Here is a 21,915-nt window from a genome sequence, read left to right on the forward strand (position 1 = left end):
TATATTGCTATGCAAAAAAGTGTTTGACCAAATCTAATATCTAATTAGCTACAGTGATCCTACTTGGATCCAATTGAAACGGAAACTAACCAAAACAAACAAGAAAATCAACACCCCAAATGAACAAAAAATATGCAGCCCATTGTGTACAAATGAAAGATTTGATCTTGTTAGCTACAGTAAAGGAAAACAGATTAAAACTTCAATGTGTGTCACAAAAGGAATAGATCTAAACAAATGTTGAATCAATGTAACTACAGTCGCAAGATCTTTTAATTGGCTATAGATCTAGAACAACATTAAATTAGATTTTATAGTTGCTAATAGTGTAGTGGCAGTTGCAAAATCTTTTAATTGGGTATAGATCTAGAACAACATTAAATTAGATATTGTAGTTGCTAATGGTGTAGTTACAGTTGCAAGATCTTTTAATTGGGTATAGATCTAGAACAACATTTAATTAGATAGTGGTTGTAAGTAGAAAGAAAGCATTAGATATCCAACAAATCAAAGATTCTCTCTCTCCTCTTTCACACTGCTTTTAGATTTTAGCCGTTTCTGACTTTGACATTGTATGTGACCAAGTGCATATGGATTAGATGACCAATTGCATATTCTTTGACATTGTATGTGAAATTTGGTTAGGCAGCCCCATTATAAACTATATTTGCTGAAAAACCTAATGCTAATCACCAATTCATGTGTGATTTTTCCACGCACTAAATGTTAGTAGAAGGTAATATAGGTATGAGTTCATGTTGCAGTGCTTTTGAATGAAGCTATAAGTTTTGTTAAGAGCATCCACATTCAGTTATTGGTTCTGTAGCTGAAACTTATACAAAGGATCTGATAAATTGCAGCTAATTTTTATTAGTATACCTCATCACTATAAGAAGTGATTAAGCTTTGTAAGAATTGTATATAATTGCTGAAATGAATTACAGTTTTCATGCAGCGGACTATTGAATTGGAGTTTGTTCAAATTGATTCTTCATAAAGGATTCAGAAAGCCAAAAAATTTGTTTTTAACCTTCATCACAGAGGATTGAATAGTGTTTTCTATTTCTTTAATATTGTTCACATTTCTCTCTCATTTTAATCCCTATTGATCATCTTTACCATGACTTTTGTTTTCCAAAAGAATACTCAAGCTTACAGGCATTTGAGTGGATGTTATCTGGTTGTTCTTGCATTGACTGTATGATGAGAAAAAAACAGGGAGGGTTTGTTGGAGAGAGAGCAACTAAAGTCTGCCCAGTGTCATTGTCGCCTTCTAAATTCTAATTTTAGGTAAAATGTATCAATCTCTCTTAAATTTGAGGCAATTGGACATGCATCCTTTGAATTGACTATCTATAAGGAGGTTCAAGGGATTAAGCGAAAAGACTTTGACTAATTGCCTCTATACCTGCCACCTCAACAACCCCAAGCATTTCATGGTAATCTCATACTTAGAACAATGCTACATTTCATGATAATCTCGTGCTTAGACTTATTGTGCTTTGAAATCAAACTAGAGAACTTAATATTTCATGGTCTGTGCAAGTGCCTATACCTCAGCCTGCAATTAGAAAGGAAGGAAAAACGAGCAAAAGTAGAAAATTCCCAACATAGTGGAGATGGGGATTGAAAATTGTGTAAAATAGCGTGCAAGAATGAAAATTTGTGCTAGCAATACTTGCAAAGGTAAAATGCATACAAGGTAAAAAATATGAAAGAGATCCTAAACTAGCAGAAGTGGTATGAAAATATTATGAACGAAGCATTTTTCATAAATTATTTCTTCTTTTTTGCATATCTACGCTATTACAAAGAACAGAGAATTTTATGCAAATACACTGCTATAGGCTGCTCGCTGTCAATCTTGAAATATAATGCATTTCTAATGTTGAATACTAGCTATTTTATAAAATAAATATGTTGACAAAAGTGGTTTTTTTTTTTTAAAAAAAATGATTTTTTGCTGACTCTACAATGCTAACTCAATCGGTTGGTACATTCTGATGTTTCTTTTTTCTTTTTTTTGAGAAAGAACACTATAATTTTATTAATGAATAGCTGACTCGGCTTGGATTACAGTAACAAAGTGTGGAGGAACATCCTCCATCCACACCGTAAACTCGCTAACATATCTTGCATGTCTAGCAATGTTATGAGCTGATACATTTGCTTCTCTTGGTACATGCTGATATTCCACTAAGCCTAACTGATCTGCCACCTCCTTGAGGCTCCTAGAATTCATATTCCCCTCTCACATTGTAACTATTGAAATTTTTTAAAAAATGTGCTATTTGACTAATACCATATAAATAATGTTTATATTTTCTAAGTATAATTAATTTCATTGTATTTATGTGTTTGAATTTAATTATAGAACCTAACGTATTACACTTAAAGCTCTACCACACATTCTATTAACTATGATTTTAGATTCGAATTCTTTATTATCAACAAATTAATAGGAATAGGTAATCCACTTTCTTCTCAAAAAAAAAAAAACTCCATAACACTCAAACATGCCTTAACTAATATGTATACACACACCTGCCCGCGAAGACCAAACTGAAAACAGAAAAATTCATTTAGTGTCCGTTTTGAAACAGTTTATTTTAATTGAAAACTTTTTGCTAAAGTTACTGTAGATAAAACTAAAATTTAGCTGAAATAGTAAAATAAAACCAATGAATAGTACTAAACCCATGAATAGTACCAAAAAGTGTAATGGGACCCATAAATAGTAGCGAAATAAGTCAAATAGTAAAAAAAGTTGTCATTTTTTGGGTTTGACTTACCTCCAATACTTTTTTAACTGGACATATTATTTTAAATATATAATGACAAGTGGTAGTGGGTTTTAATGTCCACCTTTTATTTAATTAGTGTATGACGTGACAGTTTATCATTAAAACAAAAAGAGATTCCAATTAAAAAAGTACAGAAAGTAAGTCAAACCTCCTTTTTTTAGTCAGTTCCAAATGCAACCTTAATAAAAACCAGTCACCCACGTGTTGGAAAACCAACCAAAACTAATAATCACGATCGGTTAGTCCAGTTTACCATTTTTTTTAACAGCCCTAACAATGTTTGCAAGGCTTGATCAAACTTTTGCAACTTCTATTATTGTTATTTTTATTTTAAAATAAAATTTTTACAAGTTTCTATCAAAATAATTTTTTTAACTAGATATCATGGGTTACTAAATAATAGGACTATATGGTGATAAAATATCAATAATTACCAATTGACATTTTATGACGCCGTTTAACATGAAATATATACGATTGTGTGTTGAATGTATGATTGTTTTGGTGCGTGCTCATAACCCACAAGTAGGCAATTTATATGATATTTTATGCGAAATGAATAGATAATATATACATATCATTATTTGATGGGAAGAACTTTTTTTTTTAAATAACTAATTCTTCATTTTTATTTATTTATTTTAATAGTTAGGAAGAGAGGTTTTGAATCATGAACGGCTTTATTGAAAATATTAAAATATCTGTTGAGTTACGAAAGTTCTTCGCACAAAGGATTTAAATACATTATAATACTCATTAGCACAAAGGCATATGCTTTATTCTTCTGCAATAAATCTAGACATAATCACCATATTATTCCAAATATTATACCCGAAAACAGTACTTAACAATTACACATTCTCAAATCCTGTAATGATATCACCTTTGCCTTCAAATTGCTAATATTATCTCTCTTTTCAAAGGAGAGAAAATATTGTCTTACATATGATGATCTACTACTATTAGGCAAATAAATCAAATATATAGTTTCAGGCTCTCAGCAACAGCACACATCAAAGACCCAGCAGCAGCACAGGGCAGCAACACTGAAAATAAAAAAGCAAACAAATAAATTACAAAAAAGGTAACAAAATAAAGACATTTACTTAGAGAGAAATCTTACCAAAGTAATAAAGAGTAATATTACGACCATAAATTATTTTACAACATTTTTATAAATTGTTAATGTGGATAATTTTTACTGGTTCTCATCTGGGGCAATCACTAACATCACTTTTATACATATCAATAACCACTCATCGCATTAGTATTTAGTAAAAAATACTGTAAAGTAGTTTGTAACTCTTAACATTTTCTAAGAAATAAAAAGATAGATGGGAAAGGTAAAAAGTAAACACATACCATCCTTTCCAAAACCCATCATCACCCCTAGTTGTAGTTTCTATTGGAGCAGTGTGTTGGGGATAGCCAGAGTCAACCTTGGTGGGATAACCCATTGGTGGTGGTGGTGCTACATAAGGGCCCTGAGGCTGTGCTGGATAGGCAGTCACTGGTGAGGGATATGCCACTGCAAATTAAAGATATGAACCAAATCAAACAACCTTACTTCTAAAAATTCGTTGACTTAATAAGTTATTCCAATAAATTACCTTAGTAGTGGTACTTCAAGTGATGATGAATGAAATATCGAAACGACGGATATAAATATATTTATAGAGGTTAAGATCAAATTACTCATAGGTTAAACTTTAAACTTTCCATTATTACACAATTTAATAACTACTTAGTGGATCAATCTTTTTAAAAATTTCATTACCTGATTATACCTAGGTTGACTTTATTCTTAAAGGGTACACCAATTATGTTGTTTATTATTTGAACTACAAACTCTCTCTTTTTATATTAAAAAAAAAAACTAAAAATTTCTTACACAAGATAGTATATATATATAAAAGTTGCAAAAGAGAATTTTTCAAAAGATATAGTTAAAAAAAATCCTAAGTTTCCAAGGAGGAAAAAGAAGAAGATAACATAAAAGTAGAGCAATAAAACTTTGGAAATTAACATATACTACACAGGCACTTATAAATTAACAAAATATTCAGATTCTTACCAGGAGCTTGTTGTTGGTCGTAGTGACTCATGACTTCCAAAAAGATAAGTACTTGGAAATTTTAAGGGATGAGAGAGTGGGAGAGAGAAAAGTATATATGAAATGAAGGTTTAAGGGGAAGAAGTATGAAAAAGGGTATTTATACTTGTCAATTGTCAATTTGTCATTGCTCCAATAAGAAGTCATGAACATGAAAGGGAGGAGAATTTAAGGCTACGCGGTCGGCAAACAACGCGTATAATTGGTAATTAGAGAATTCAACAAAGCTAAGGAAAAACAAAAATAGGATAAGCTTTCTTAACTGGTTTGTATGGGATGTGAAGATTATTTTCGGTGGGGGTTCAGAAATTTATGTTGAAGGTGGTGATTAAGAAATTTAAATTATACAAAATCTAATCAAATGATAACTTTATATTGTTGATGATGATAACAACAACAAAAAACATATACCAAGTACCTAAAATTTTATAATTTCCTCCTATGAGTTTTTTTATTTTGAAATCGTTGCATAATAGTTTTATTATTAATGTTGCAAACTACATTTCTTTCAAAATTTTAGTTTAATAATTTTTTTTTAATTTTTAATTTTGATTGTTTGTGAGGGTCTAACATATTGTTTAGGGAATTAAAGTTTGACTACAAACTTAATTGTAACTTAAGACTGCAACTCTTACTAAAACAATTGACATGGTTACATATTTTGAAAATCTAAACGTTGAATTGCATGTTTTCTATATTTTTAAAACACATATCAAAATTTATGCCAATTGTGGATGTCATTTACTATTCAATTCATAAACGTATTTTTTATGTATAATTTTGGACTACAAAAATTTAAGATTTAAACATTTGATTGATAACATAGCTATTAATATTTGATTTTCTTCAAATTTTGCAAGTATGGAGGACATAAGAAGAAAATGTAATTCAAAGTAGATTTGTCAAAATTCACATTCAATAATAATTTGAGTGGAGTTGTACGCTTGTAGCTTTTGTTTACACCAACTTTGGTGCCAAATTTTGTCCAAAATGTAATTATGTTGGGTCTAAAAAAATTTAGGGTGGTTACAAATTTTTTAAAGCGCAAAAAAATCATAATTTTAAAAAAAAATTATATGTAATTTTTTTTTCTAGGTCAGGTGGTCCTGCCTCCAAGGTGGAACTGTCCCCAGTTATTCTTGGATCTAGAAGAGGAGAACAGAGGAATGGAGAGATGTTCGGTAAAGTTGAAATATTCTGGAAGTTTTGAAGATAAGTTTTTTTGGTGGGTTTGTTGACCAACTGCATTCTTCATTAAGTGAAATTTGGTTAGGCTTAGGCAGCCCCATTATTATTAACTATATTTGCTGAAAAACTTAACGCTACTCACCAAATGGTAGACTGGTAGTTGAAGTTGAAGGTTATATGCGTATGAGTTCATGTTCCAGAGGACCAGAGCTTTGTAAGACTTGTAGTGTTATATAAATAAATATAATTACTTAAAATGAATTGTGTTTTTCTGACACACGTATGCAATAACCTATTGAATTGGAGTTTGTTCAAATTGATTCTTAAGAATTTGACATGGAGTTGCTATTTCTTGTATATATATAATGTTCACATTTCTCTCTTTTATTTTTAATCCCTGCAGGTTGTGCTTGCATTTTAATTAGTGGCTGGATGAAATGAGGTTTAAGGAGTGTTAATTTGTCAGTTAGAAAGCAACCAAGTCTGCCTGGTGTCATATTGTTGCCTTCTAAATTCTAATTTTAGGTGAAATGTATCAATCTCTCTTGAATTTTCAAGCAATTGAACATAAATCCTTTGAATTGAACTATAAGGAGGTTTAAGGGATTAAGCGGAAAGAATTTGACAAAATGCCCCAATACCTGTCCCTCAACTACCTCAAGCATTTCATGGTAATCTCATGCTTAGAACAATGCTACATTTCGTGATAATCTCATGCTTAGGCTTATTGTGCTTTGAAATCAAACAAGAGGACTATATTGCACGGTTAATTTGTGCAACTGTGCAAGTGCCTCTATCCTCAAATAGCACTTAACAAAAAAAGCAGGAATTATAAGCAAAGGGTGGAGTGAGTTAGTAGCATAGTATAGAAGAAGAAGCACTACGACTGAAACTTTGTCCAAGCAAAACTTGCAAGGTAAAATGCGTATAAGGTAGGAAAGATGAAGAAATCCCAAACTAGTGGAAGTGGTGTGAAATGTGGAAAATTGAGAAAGACTATATTTGCAATACTTTCACAATAAATTCCAAGTGGCCAATTGAAATGTCTGTTACTGGTGGACAAAAAAGTAATTTCAGTAATGAGTTCAAATTAAAATTAGTAATAATTTACTATTTGTTGTGAAAGTATCGTAAAAATGTTATGAACATAGTAATTCTCTGAAAAATTTGGTGTACAATTTGAAATATGATTTCAATTTCAAGCAGTACCTTGAACTTCAAGGCCAAAATCACTTCTTCCAAATGCATATCGTAGGAAAAGTGGGCTAAGGGGAAGCAAATGAGGTGGCAAAGCTTTTTTTAAGGAACCTGAGTTGTACGTGATATTATAAAGTCTAAAATGGAAAAATTCATGAGGACAGAAAATCAAACCCATTATAAATAGTCTTTTATCTGAACCTTATTTTTTGTTATCCTCATATCTAGGCAATTACAAAGAACGGAGAATTTTATGTCAATCTTGAAAAATAATGCACATCTGAGTTTGAATACTAGCCATTTTTTAAAATGACATGTTATAGAAATGTGTTTTTTTTCCCCCTAGAACAAAAGTGCCTTTTGTTTTGCAACTCATAGACTTCAATTAATACGTTACAATTTCTGTGGTACATGGTATAATTTCTTCTTCTTTTTTTGAGATATTTATTTATTTTTATATTTCAAAATTATACACAAAATATGATTTAATGGATAAAATGATAAATAAAATCTTTTTAACTATTTTTTTTTTTGTTGAGAAACTGGACTAAAAGCTTTATTATGAAATAGGCAAATCTGCTTGATAAGTAGGAAAGGTGTATGATGGAACATCCTCCATCCACATTGAAAAACCAATGACATGTCGTGTATGTCTAGCTAGGTTGTGAGCTACCCAATTTTCATCTCTACGAACATGTGAAAAACTAATACAATGAAAATAGTTTGCAATATTCTTGACATCTTGAATAAGTAAACCAAATGACGCCAAAGATTGCGAGCTTTCATTCAAAGCATTTATAATGATCTCTAAATCTCCTTCTAGGATGACTTTACTCAACCCTAAATCAATAGAAAACTATAATGCCTTCATTGCTGCCAATGTTTCAAGCTCCACAGTAGTTAGAGGTAGAGGAATAATTTGAGACATTGATGCCAAGACCATCCCTTGACAATCTCGAATAATCACTCCAATTCTTGCCTTGTCTTCTTCTTTAAATATTGCCCCATCGAAGTTTACTTTTGAGAACTCACTTGGAGGAACTTTCCACCTCATTCTTGTTCTGACTTCTACTAATTGAACTGGAGGAGTAGCAGTTCGATACTCCATTAAGGCTGCAACAGCTCGTTGCATCACTTGGTCATTTGGGAAACCTGGTGGGGAGAAGTGTACCTTGTTTTGCCTTAACCATACTGTCCATGTGATCATGGCAAATAATTCTGATGAACAATCCGAAGCCAAAACATACTCCAGCAGCTGTACAAAACCTTTGAGTATTGAAATAGTCCTGAAATTCCATTGTGGATCTTCTTCCCATACTGTTGACAAACTCGGACAAGACCAGAGGCAATGGAGTATGTAAGATTGAATTTATTCAATCACGTGTTATGTAAGAGTAGTGTGTGAAAGAGTGTGAAGAAATCTCAAATGTGTGCACTCAAGAAAAGCCTTGTGACTGGCTCGTGAATGGCGAGTCGCCAAAGGTGGCACACATGTGGAGCATGTAGGAGAGCTGAAAGGTTGTGACAACTGGAGCACTACAGGACAAAACTTCCAGTCTAGCCAGGTAGTTAACTCGCAACTCAAACTTGCAACTCGTTCCAGTCGCGAGGTCGAGTTGCCAAAATGCCCTGTTTGGATAAAACCTGACGTTTCACATTCCTTATACATCCTACTATAAATACCATTACACCCACAAAATGTAGAGAGCTTCCAGAGAGAATTTCGAGAGAGAAACCCTAGAAAAAAACAAGATTGACTCATTCACAATCTTCATCCTTTGATTCTCCAAATTCCTTTACTCTTACCCTCTCCATTGATATATCCTTGAGTAGTACATTTAGCCAAATCCTCATCTCACCATACCCATATCAGTGAGGAGGTATTTTGATACTTAGGAAGCAGTTCAGAAGGGACCAATTCATTTTGGTTGATGTAATGGGTGATTGCGGGATCCGGTAAGCTAGAGAAGACAAGGTTCGGCGTAACCCTGTTGGAGCAAGAAGCTTGGAGGGCTTAGGTGCACTACATAGATTAGGCTTGAAGGTTCTTCTGCTATTCATGTATCCCAACTTCATTCTCTAGTGGATTATTAACCGCTTGGAGGGCGGTGGAGAGGTTTTTCGCCAAGTTCTTTCGTTTTCTCTTCGATAACACATCGGCATGTTATCCTTGTATTTGCATCTCTCTTCCCTTTATCTTTACCTTTTAATTACTGCTTTGTTTGTAATTAATTATGGTTTAGAGTGTGTTACCAACTTGGGTTTAGCTTATATTCATCATTCTGCACATATATTGTTTGGGTATAAGCTTGTGTTGATGATTTTGGAATTGGGGGTCTAAACGTTCATTGGTGTTTTACACACTAATTGAACTTTCAAAGTACGTTCTCCTTATGGTTATTGTAGACGCAGCATCTCAAATCAGTCATTACACAACGCCGGACCAGATTTGAATTTGTTGGCAGTGCATTTCTGCAAGCTCTCCATAAGAAATTCTTTATTTTGCTCGGCACAACTAGCTTCCATATTTGCTTCCACACAGGCTTTCTGTGTTTTGAAGCAGACCCGATTTCAGTAGAGCTGTTTCTTGATTCAGTCTTAAGGAAAAAGTATTTAGACTTGACCGTGTACTCTCCAGATTACACAAAAGGCTAGAATAGGACATCATTTGCTTCTTCATGGCTTAAGGGAATTCTTTGGACTTAGTATGCATTCGTGGGGCTAAGAGCAGAGGTTAGCAAATTTATATCCCAGCTGTGTGTGATGGGGTTTATGAGTGTACTTACAGTGGCTTTTTGGAATAGTAAACTTAGAGGGCCTTGTGCTCGTGGAGATGAAATTGAGGGCAGCCAATTATCGCCCCAAATTTTGATAGTTTCCCCACTTCCAACTCTCCATTTTGCATCTCTTTTGATGATCTCCCGCCCCTTCAAAATACTTTTCCAAGCATAAGAACCACTCCTTCCTTCATTAGCATCCATGCTAGAGCCATTTGGGAAGAACCTTGATTTAAAAACTCTAATTTAAACACTCTATAGAATAGAGAATTTTTATTGTACAATAATCTCCAAGTTTGTTTTGGTAAGAGTGCTTCTTTGAAGAGTGACAACTCCTTAAAACCCATTCCTCCCTCTGATTTTGGATCACACATATCCCCCTATTTAACCCAATGAATTTTCCTTCGCTCCCCCCTATGTCCCCACCAAAACTTACAGATTAGACCTTCGATTTCTTGGCATAAACCAAGAGGAAGCAAGAAGCAACTCATTGTATAAGTTAGGATGGCTTGAACCACTACTTTGATCAAAATTTCCCTACCAGCTTGTGATAGCAATTTTTCCTCCCAACCCTGTAATTTCCTCCAAATTCTTTCTTTGATATAATCAAAGCTAGCTTTCTCATTTCTTCTGATTAGAGATGGCAGCCCCAAATATTTTTCATAGTGTACTATTTCAAGAACACCAAGCGCCTCATATATTTCAATTTTTGTTGCCTCAGCGGTTGATGTGCTAAAAAATAGGGCTTTTTTCTCTGGTTTATTTGTTATCTGGAAACACCTTCATAAGTTCACAAAATTTCTAGCACCTTTTGGCAATCATTTCTATTTTCCCTACAAAACAACAAACTATCATCTACAAAGAGTAAATGGGTTAGTCGTGGACTTCTTCTACAAAAGGAGAAACCCTTAATAGAGCCATCCATGGTAGCCTTGGAAATCATTAACAAACATTGGGTTTTTTGTTTTTGGGATTAGGGTGACAAAAGTATGGTTAATGGGATATGGGAGAGTGGTTGTATTTAGATATGACAAAATTGTTTTTGTGACATCACATCCAACCAAGTTCCAATAATTTTGATAAAAAAGAGAAGGCATACCATAGGGCCTGGGGCTTTGAGGGGAGCCATTAGTTTCAAAGCTGCCTACACCTCCCATTCCATAAAATCCTGCGCCAACATTGCATTCATCTCCCTTGTAAGAAGCTTTAAAACTGGCTGCAATGCTTCCTCATTCAAAATTGGATTTGTGGATGTGAAAAGCCTTTGATAGAAATTAGTAAAAGTATATGCTATCATTTCTTGTTGAGAAATCCACTCTTTGTCTGGATTGTAGATACCTGATATTCTATTTTTCTATGCCTTTGGGTAGCCCTACTATGGAAGTATTTGGTATTTTTGTCACCTCCAACTAGCCAAAATTTTTTTGCCCGTTGCCTCCACATTTTGTTTTCCTTGATCATCAAATCATTCACTTCTTTACTTAGCTCCCTAACTCGAAAATTGCTCCCTGATTGTACCGCTATCTGCTCTGCCCTTACCAAAAAAATTTTCTTCTCCAGTTACTCTCGCCTCACACTCCCAAAATTTTTCCGACTCCACTGTGTTAGCTCCTTTCCACATCGTTCTACCTTTCTCATCACCTGTATCTCGGCATCACAAGGAGTATGATTTCTCCACACTGCTTCCACTGTTCGGTCACAACCTCTGTCCGTAAGCCACATCTCTTCAAATCTAAAAGGTCTTGATATAGGTGCAGGATCAAAACCATTCGGAACGATCCATAGTGGAACATGATCCGAGGATCAAATCTAATTAACTAAATAATTAACATGCGTGTTATAAAAAACTTATAATCCAACTATGATATTTTCAAAATATTAACCAAATATAAAAAGTTATTGTGAGAGTGATTTGTAATATTCACACGTGATAAACTAGGAACAAGTAAGTCCTCTCCTTTTTTTAATATATATATATATATATATATATATATATACACACACTAAGTCCTCTCCACTAAGCTATAAGCACTCATTTGAATAGAATCAATACCAAGGGCACATTTAGCACGCGAAACTAGTTTTAAGAATGTAATATGTAATCTAATGGATCTCTATTTATTGTTAGCTACATTTTGAAAACCGAGAATAATTATTTCTTAGAAAATGGCTATTTGGTCATAATTAGTAAAATACGGTATGTGTATATATAATATGATAAATATATAGATGAATATAATTTGACATCTTTAACAAAAGTACATTTTAAAAATTGATAGAAAATATGAAAATGAGTAAATAGCGGCACATGAATTCGTTTATATTTTACAATTTTACCACAAAATTACGAAAATATTTTTCATATGCTATTTGGAGATAAATACAATGATTCAACAAATTACAATCATATCAAACTTTCTCAACGATTTAACTTGAAATAATCCACTTTGTGGTGCCTAGCCCAAATTACTAGAAGAATTTTTGAGTCAAGCTTCCAATTAACTTGTTTAAGATGGGTGTGGAATTTCCGAAAATCTCTTAAAGCAACCTAAAAGCCCAAGAGAAGGTGCTTCAGGCCCAATTTGTATTCTGCTACCCTCTGTGTGTGCTTCTCAAGAAGGCTTAAGCTTAGTAGGTCTGAGCTTAGCCCTTGGTGCTTCCTCTCTTTTCTCTTATTTATCTCTCGCCCAAAAATTGCTAACCCTCTCCCTCTAACTATTTGCCTCTATTTATAGACTTTCCTTAGTAGGGTTGTCATGATGAGAGGGTGGTTTTTCATGTTGGTGGGTCTCTATGGATATATTCCTGACTAGATGGGACCCACTTCTCATGACTGATGCGACTCTCTTGAAACTTGCACTCGTCGTCAAATGGAGCAGGCGATTCTCCCAAGGCATTTTGGTTCCTATCTGATATAGGCCTCGACCTAGTATTGGACCTCGACCAGACACTGGTCCCCTGAATAGATATGGGCCCTGACTTGGCACTGGGCCCTAAATTATTAAATATATAGAGGTTAATGGATGGGGCCTATACCTGATGCCCGTACACACTTAATAGAAAAAATTATTCCCATAATTTATAATGTAAATAAATAGTAAATACTACTACTAGAATAGAATCAATAGATATTGTATAAGCAATTAATATTATATTATATAATACTAGAGATAAATGAGATTTAGAGAAAAAAATAAGTAACAAAGAGCAAATATAATAGCTGATTCAGCACTTACGGGGAATAATTTGACGTTGAAAACTGTGAGCACAACCTTAGCCTTCAAGAACAATGAAAAATTGATTATAAAAAAGAAAAAAAGAGTAGGGTAGTAACTAGTAGGGTGCAGATGTATATTGAATTTTAACATTTAGGATGTTGCTAGTATTTTGGGTTGGTTTCTGTTAATAGGCGTCTCTAAGACACTTGTTAATGTACCATTTTAAAAAAATTTCAATATCGATTAGTACATTTTTTATTTTCTCATAAAAAATTTCTAAAAATACTTCTTAAACTAAAAGTCTAAGGACATTCATTAACTTTCTCTTACGCGTTTCTCAATGTTTAAGTGATAAGTGTTTCTTTGATTGAAAGTTTTTGTTTTTTAGGAATTGTTTAATCCTTTACTGCCTGATAGCAACATAATCTCTTTAAAGTTTTATCACTTCTAGTTTCTAGGCATCGTATTTACTTGCCGATTTTTAACTCTTGCCTGTAACTTTTTCTTAACTAACACAATGAAACTCTCTATTCCAAAAAAAAAAAAAAAAAGAACCATGTACACGTATGGTACGTGTAAGTAACACGTTTTTAGTTTTTACCAACTATGATTTGGATAATTTTTTTTTACCAAAATGTCTATGAAGATTACTTATTAACCTATGCAACAACTCAAAAAAATTTTCCTTAACGGCGATGATAGTTACTTGTTAACATACATTTTAATCCCAAATTGGGATGAATAAAAAGTATTGACATTTTCAAAAAATTGAAAAGTTAAATAACAAGATTGTGAATGCCACCATTTGACATTTTATGATGCTGATTGCCGTGAAATACATGCATTGTGTGTTGAATGTATGATTCTTTCATTATTGCACTAGTGCAACCGCTTGCAAAAGTTTGCAAAATACAAGAAGAGTCAAATTTTGCTCAATTTTTCTCCAAAACTGTCAAAGTGGATGTAAAAATGTGTATATTTGCACACTCGCTATATTAACTATACAAATATGCGCGTTTACTATAGGTGTGCATAACAATAATTTTTTTTTTTTTTTTTCTCTCACCGTTCAGGTTCTACTCTTTCCCAACAGAGACAGCAAAGGACCCAGCAAAGAATAAGAAGACAAACCTCCAACCATCAACTCAGCACCACCCAACAATCAAACCAAACAAAAATCATCCCAAACCCAAACCAAAATCAAGCCAAACAAAAGTCAACACAAACCCACATGATCTGCCGCACAAACCCAAACCAAAATCAACACAAACCCACAAACCCCCTAGATCTGCCGCCGGTTCTCCCTTGCTGCCGCCGCCGAATTTCCCTTGCTGCCACCGCCAGATCCTTTTCCGTGTGTGAGTGTTGGGTTTGAGATATGAGAGAGGAAGAGAATTCGTGGGAGTATCGTTGTAGCAGATGCGTTGCTTTGAGAGAGGAAGAAATCTGGTACAACGAACCAGAGGCAGAAGAATTGAGAGAGAGAGAGAGAAACGGTTGAGATATAATAGAGATATTAATAATAAAAAAAAAAGTATTAACAAAAGATAGGGATATTAATAAAATAATAATAGAAAGTATTATTTAAATAAATTAAAGTGGATAATAAATAATCTGTTGTAGGTGTTTTGAAAAAATTGGTGTTTAAAATAAATTAAGTAAGTTCTTATTGTAAAATAGACGGAAACTTTTAGTCAAACTAATGGTCAATTTATATGACATTTTATGCCAATGATATGAAATATATACATCACTATTTGAAGGGTAGCATACTAGCACCAGCACCCTTATCTTTTAATAACTAAGTCCACACATTGTAGTGGTCAATTTATATGACATTTTATGCCAATGATAATGAAATATATACATCACTATTTGAAGGGTAGCATACTAGCACTATCATCCTTATCTTTTAATAACTAAGTCCACACATTGTTGTTTTTCCAATAAATAAAGAAAAAGGTCCTCACATTGTTATTTTTTTATTTGATAATATGAAAATTGAGGATAAGAGTTTTGAATTCAGAATTTCTTTGTTGGAAATATTAAAGGTCTCTTTGGTTGGGTGAAACAGAAAATATAAAAAATATAGGAAAAAAAACTAATTTTATGGATGTTTTTGCTTCAGGTCCACCAAAATTCTATTTTCCCAATTGGAGAAGAAAATAAAGGGAATTGAATAGTCTCCTCTCATGTGCTGGATGTTGATTTTTGATTTTTTTTTTTTTATTATCTTCAGGCGTGACAGTGCTTTTTTATTTTTATTTTTATTTTTTGCTCTTCTTCTTTTCTTTTCTGTTTTTTGGGTTTAACTAGACATAACTTTTTTAAAATATTTTTTTCTTGGCATGATTTTTTTAATAATAAATTTGGATGATTGCCTTTTTTGTTGTTGTTTGCCTTTTTTTTTTTATTTTTTTAATTGAACATCATTTTTTAACAAGGACATGTGAATAAATTTATACAAATTCATTTTTTTCATCCCTATACTTTTTCACTCCCAACCAAACACGAAAGAAGGAAAGTAAAATTTTTTTTATCTTCCCAACCAAACAAACTCTAGCGCTTTGTTTTAGAGATGATGTTTTCTAGAAAATGCGTTATTTTCCAAAATAGTATTTTCTATAAAACTATCATATTTTCCTATATTTGGTAGCAACCTTAAATAAGTTGAAAAATAATCTCCTAACTTTCCTTATTTAGCTTGCTGTGAGATAGAGTTGTTTTTCAAAAAAATTTAGTGGAAAATAATCTCTAAAATTAAGTCGTACTTTTTATGTTGACCAAATATAGTTTTTTTTTTACTCATTTTTTCTTATTCTACCAAACATTGGAAAACTTTGTTACACTTTTTTTTTAAAATTTTTTTTTATACAAGATAAAATTTCTACTCTAACTTAATCTAAGTGTATATGTGTGTGAAGCTCCTTCCTAGAAACTTGAATCCTGTCCCTTGCCTTCTACACCCCACAAGTACTTATACTTGTGGAATGACCATCGCACCAAAGATGCGCAGTTGTCACTTTGTTACACTTAATTACTCAAGGCTTTCTATTGAAACAAACTGATTGTAAAGAAATGTCAGCTCAGCTATAAGGACTACTCTTGGTAAGTCCTCAAATTGTTTCATCATAAATATACAATCCCTAAAAATTTAAGCTCATTCTAAAAACACATTAACGCAAAAACTTGCACTTTATCATCCGATAATAAATATAGACATAATCACCATATTATTCCAAATAATTACACCCGAAAATGGTAACAATTACATATTCTCAAATCCTGTACTGGTATCACCTTTGCCTTCAAATTGCTACAATTATTTTTCTGTTCTAAGGAGAAAAAATATTGAATATATAGTCTCAGAAACAGCACGATTCACAGATCCAGCAGCAGCACAGGGTAGCAACACTGAAAACAAAAAGTAAACAAAAAAAGATAACAAAATAAGACATTTGATTAGAGAGAAGTCTCACCAAAAAAGAAAAGATGAAGAAGAAGAAGAGAGGAAAAAAAGAAAAAAAGAAAAAAGAAAAAGAAAAAAAGACAAATGGGAAAGATAAGTAATTAAACACATACCATCCTTTCCAAAACCCATCACCCCTTGTTGTAGTTTCTATTGGAGCAGTGTGTTGGGGATAGCCAGAGTCGACCTTGGTGGGATAACCAACTGGTGGTGGTGGTGGTGCAACATAAGTACGCTGTGCTGGATATGCTGTCACTGGTGAGGGATATGCCACTGCATGAAAAAATTAAAGTATGAACCAAATCAAACAGGTACGTCTAAATTTCTTTGGCATATTAATAAGTGATTCCAATAAATTTTATTAGTGGTAGTACTCCAATTTATGATGAATGAAATATCAAAAGGATCGATAAATATATTTAGAGAGGATAAGATCAATTGTTTTAACTTCTCTTTGTTACACAATCTAATAACTTTTTAGTGGATCAATTTTTTGAAAATTTCATTACCTAATTATAGCTAGATGGCTTTATTCTTAAAATGCATACCAATTCAAATGTTATTTACTATTTAAACTATAAATCCTTTTTTATATATTATATATTTAGGTAGATTCCAATAAACTATGCCGAAGTTTGGGCTAATGCCAAGTAGGTCCAAAAAATTTCAAAACTAGTCAACTTGTCCTAAATACAACTTAGTCCCTTAACACTGTTAGTTATTTGGTAAAAGTATTTTGTATAAAATAATATTATCTCATTCATATCAAAATCTAATAAATGAGAAATATGTGTATAAAAATAACTACTCATTAATATATATCTTTCATTTGTTAATATGAAAATTATTTTTTGTTTACATGTCTCGGATTTACTAGATTTTTATTCTTGACAGCTAATACCCTCTCAGTCATTTGAGCCCTCTCTTTCCTCTCCTCTCTATTCTTTCATCCCAATTATTCATATACATATTCAAGACAACCAAAACAACAAATTCTTCTCCTGTACAAAATCAAATAGACCCATCAATCTCCAAACCAAATGAAACCAATGCAGAATTCCTAAAAAGGAAAAAAGCAGAGAAATATGAGTTGTACTTCCCAGATTACAAACTATACACTAACAAAAATACCATATTAGGCCCATTTTGAGATAAACCCCAAATCAGAAAATACCCACAGGTTTGCAAATGACTATACCCAAAACCCCACCTCTCAAACCCAAATAGAAAATTACCAAATACTCCCTAAATCTACCAAGATCCGAACCAACAAAGAACCAAACCAAAAGAAAAATAAATAAATAAAAGAAAAAAGAACAGGGGTAGAAGAGAAAGCCACCAGTGGTGGTGTTGTCAGCGTGATTCGTCGCTTGTGGTGGTGGGGGGGCCCATGGTTCTCTGCCAAACATACCCTAAATGTTTGGTACACAAACACAAACCAAACCCAAACCCAAAAACAAAAATACAAACCTTCTCTTCCATGGCTAAGTAACAACAAAAGCTTGAGAGAGAGAGTTTTCAGCCACTGTGGGTGAGAAAAAGAAAGAGAAGAGAGAACCAGAGAGGTTTGAAAAAGAGAAGATCAGAGTAGAGAAGAGTCTGAGAAGAGAGAGGAGAGAAGAAAGACGAGATGGTCAGCCGCTGTGGGTGAGAGAAAGAGAGGAGAGAGCTAGAGAGGTCTGAAAGAGAGAAGAGAGAAGAGAAAGGAGAAGGTGAGAAAAATAATAGTTAAACGGCATTAGGAACCGTTCAAGGACCAAATTGATCACTTTTAAAAAGTCTTGTCTTGATTGGGTTGGCATTAGCCAAACCTCAAGGTAGATTTTTAGAATTTACTCTATATATATTTTTAAAAAAATCTAAACATTTGATACACAAGATAGTACATAATCTCTTGTCATTTTATGTAACAGAGAATTTTGAAAAGATATGATGAAAAATCCTAAGTTTCCAAGGAGGAAAAAGAAGAAAATAACATAATGGTAGAGCTATAATACTTTGGAAATTAACATAACACACAAGGCACTTATAAATTGACAAAATATTCAGATGCTTACGAGGTGCTTGTTGTTGGTCGTAGTGACTCATGACTTCCAAAAATAACTCCAAAGGGATCAGAGAATGGGAGAGAGGACAGTATAAATGAGATGAAGGTTAAAGCCTTAAAGGAGAATATGTTTGAAAAAGGGTATTTATAATGGTGAATTTGTCATTGCTCTAATAATAAGTCATGAAATAGTGGAGAATTTAAGGCTACGCGATCGGCAAACAACGCGTATTTGTCTTTGGAGAATTCAACAAGGCTAAGGAAAAACAAAAAAATAGGATTTGGTTTTGTTTAATTGGTTGTCCAAAAATAGAATTCATTAGGCTTAAGCAATAACTGCATGGCACGTCAAAAGATTGATCAAAGTGGGAGGTTTGCATACACACCCAAGCACACAATCTCTTTCATTTTTGCCATCTCTTGTCAATTGCGATAAATATTGATTGATCTATAAATGGCCCTTCCGTGTCTAACTTATCTTCTTGACCTTTTGAACCTTCTAGGAGATTTATTAGTAAGAAGTCAAGAGCAATGTAAAAAACAAGAAGCTTTTGGATGGTAGGCATTAGTCATGTAGATTTGAATTTGGGTGAGTAAAATTTTAATATCTTGTTTCAATAGTTTAAAAAAGGAGGCGTGTTTGCTAAGAGGATTTAAATACAATTTTTTTTTTTTTTTGAAAACCTAAAAAAGGTGAGTCCCATACTTAAGTATATTGTTTGGGTCATGTTTTTTAAATATGTTTTCAAAAAATTGTTTCCTATTTTTTCGGTTCAAAATAAGATTTTGAAAACAACTAAGAGGATGTTTTTTAAGATATAGAAAATGATTTTAATGGCATAGTTGTAAAAAATTGAAATAGTGGACCTCACAGATTTTTCCAAACTTTCATCTCTTAAATTAAAGAGTCTATCTTAAAAAAAAAAAAATCTTACACTTAAAATTTGAATCTTATCATTATAAAGATAAAATAAAAAAGGAAGGTACATAGTCTATTCCCTAATCATTATCCCAAAAAAAAAAAAAAAAGAAGAAGAAAAGTAGTCTACATGTCACTTTGTTGGGAGCCAAACATGTATAATGTAAAAATGATTATCTGAAAACTTGTTTCAAATTTGACCTTGAAGAATTGGCTCACTGGTTCATTGATTGAATTGTTTATTTATTAATTAATTAAATAATATATTTTATTATTATAAAAAGAAACTAAAAATAAAATAAAATACTCCATTTAGGTAAATTAATAAATTGTAACAATAAAAAAGTACATTATATGACATAAAGTTAGAGAAAATAAAAAAATAAACATATCTTTCACATAAATCATCCAATAACCAAGTTATATAGTTCAAAAATCTTGAAACAACATATCTCATAAAAATTCAAAATAAAATTTTAGCTTAATCATTAAACCCTATAACATAACAAAATTATTTAAATTTCCAAATTCAGCTGATGATTAAAATCGATCAGGTGTTAATGTTGTGATATTGGTTGCTTGTGTTCCATGCAAACCAATTAGTGCCGAAGTCCATAAAGTTATCTCCATCTCTAGCATTGTTAATGTAATGCCCCAAAGTCATAAGCAATAAAAGTATATTTAATCTGAATAATCCATAAAAAATTAAATAAAAGATACCAGCAATCTAAAATCTCATCACAAATGTCAGAGCTCTAATCCACCAAAGACAAAACATCCTCAAAATATTTCTCCAGTACAATGTTTAATGCCATAAAAATAATAATAAAATCCTCAGTTCTACAAAATAATTCGTAACCGTTGTCTTCCAAGAATCTCTACTTCAATAATTCCTCTAATATATCTGTAAGGGGAAATAAATGGGGGGTGAGATAACTTAATAAGTGGAATTTACTAATATTGGGGTGTGAGAACAAACCTTTCAAATAAATAATTCTTATAACAAATTTATAACTTGTAATTCATCAATATTTTATCATTAAATATTTCGTATATAAAAAATATCTTTATATTGTGAGCCATCATAATATAAATCAATACCATTATATAAACAATTTCTTAGGCTTTTCTCGCGGTCAACGCTTACGCCCCGTTGACAGGGTTGTGTTGTCCCCTTTTTGGGACTGGAACCTTATTTTCATCCCCTTTCTTAAGGGTGGCTCATTTGGAACCTAAAGGTGCACTTCCTTTCTAAGGAGCTTCCTTTTCGGATCCTCAATAGTATACTCCCTTGCTAAGAAGCTATCAAATGTGTACTGTCCCCTTTTCTAGGACTGTCCCTTGCTAAGGACTAGCTGCAATATGATTGTCCCTTGCTAAGAACTAAATACAATACTGAGCTTTTAATCACGACTTGCCATAGATTTTCAAAACATATTCAATATGCTCACAAAAATAATTCATTTATAATTCTCAAAAATATTAAGATATATTCACACATACAAGTTTAAATAAATTTAGGTTGTCTCACAAGTTTTTCATAAAACGAATAGTCAATATGCACATCAAACATTTATAAAATATTAATTTATATATAGAACATCAACATATTTATTTGATATAAAATAGTTTAATAAGCAACACTATTTTGGAAAAACCCCTAAAATTAGTAAACACCACTTATTTCTTAGTTGCAAAAATAAAAGAAATCAACCACTCTTAAGTCACAATAAAATCAGTAGAATTAGAACCTAGCAACAGTAAAAATAGGTCCATCAAATCATTAATACAAAATTTTCCCACTTATCTGTTTTCACATTTAAATAGTTTAATCTATCAACATTAAAGCCTACGGAGGTGTTTAGTTTCTTCGAAATACTCTTCAACCATGTTAGATTTTGGGCTTACAATTACTGCTGCATAATCATATCTTTTTGGCTCTACCTAATCAGATTATGGCTTAAAAATATTGCTGCATAATCAGATTTTCGGGCTTAAAAAGTTGCTGCATATAGCAGTGGCTTAGAGATGATAATTAGTGTCACTAGATGCAGAGGTAGGTATCTAATAACATAATGTAGCCTTTTTCCATTAACATAATCCTAGCTATGCATGAAACTTTAATATGGCAGAAAGATGGACATGTGATCAACCTAATTTATACCTTAATTTATCAATCCAAT

General features: G+C 32.5%; 2 protein-coding genes across 2 annotated transcripts; both read right to left on the reverse strand.

The window, feature by feature from the left end:
- Positions 1–3,560: 3,560 nt before the first annotated feature.
- LOC142617969 (uncharacterized) lies at positions 3,561–5,263 on the reverse strand. Its single transcript, XM_075790946.1, has 3 exons — positions 4,879–5,263; positions 4,167–4,332; positions 3,561–3,850 (listed from the first exon to the last, which is right to left on the reverse strand). The coding sequence occupies exons 1-3, from the start codon at positions 4,907–4,909 to the stop codon at positions 3,802–3,804; spliced, it is 246 nt and encodes an 81-aa protein (XP_075647061.1). The 5' UTR covers positions 4,910–5,263; the 3' UTR covers positions 3,561–3,801.
- Positions 5,264–16,473: 11,210 nt separating this feature from the next.
- Positions 16,474–19,235, reverse strand: LOC142617970 (protein CYSTEINE-RICH TRANSMEMBRANE MODULE 4-like). Its single transcript, XM_075790947.1, has 3 exons — positions 18,824–19,235; positions 16,880–17,039; positions 16,474–16,711 (listed from the first exon to the last, which is right to left on the reverse strand). Exons 1-3 carry the CDS (start codon positions 18,852–18,854, stop codon positions 16,663–16,665), a joined length of 240 nt encoding a protein of 79 aa, XP_075647062.1. The 5' UTR covers positions 18,855–19,235; the 3' UTR covers positions 16,474–16,662.
- Positions 19,236–21,915: the final 2,680 nt, after the last annotated feature.

The sequence above is a fragment of the Castanea sativa genome, chromosome 11 (genome assembly GCF_040712315.1).
Source record: "Castanea sativa cultivar Marrone di Chiusa Pesio chromosome 11, ASM4071231v1".
Taxonomy (NCBI): Eukaryota; Viridiplantae; Streptophyta; class Magnoliopsida; order Fagales; family Fagaceae; genus Castanea; species Castanea sativa.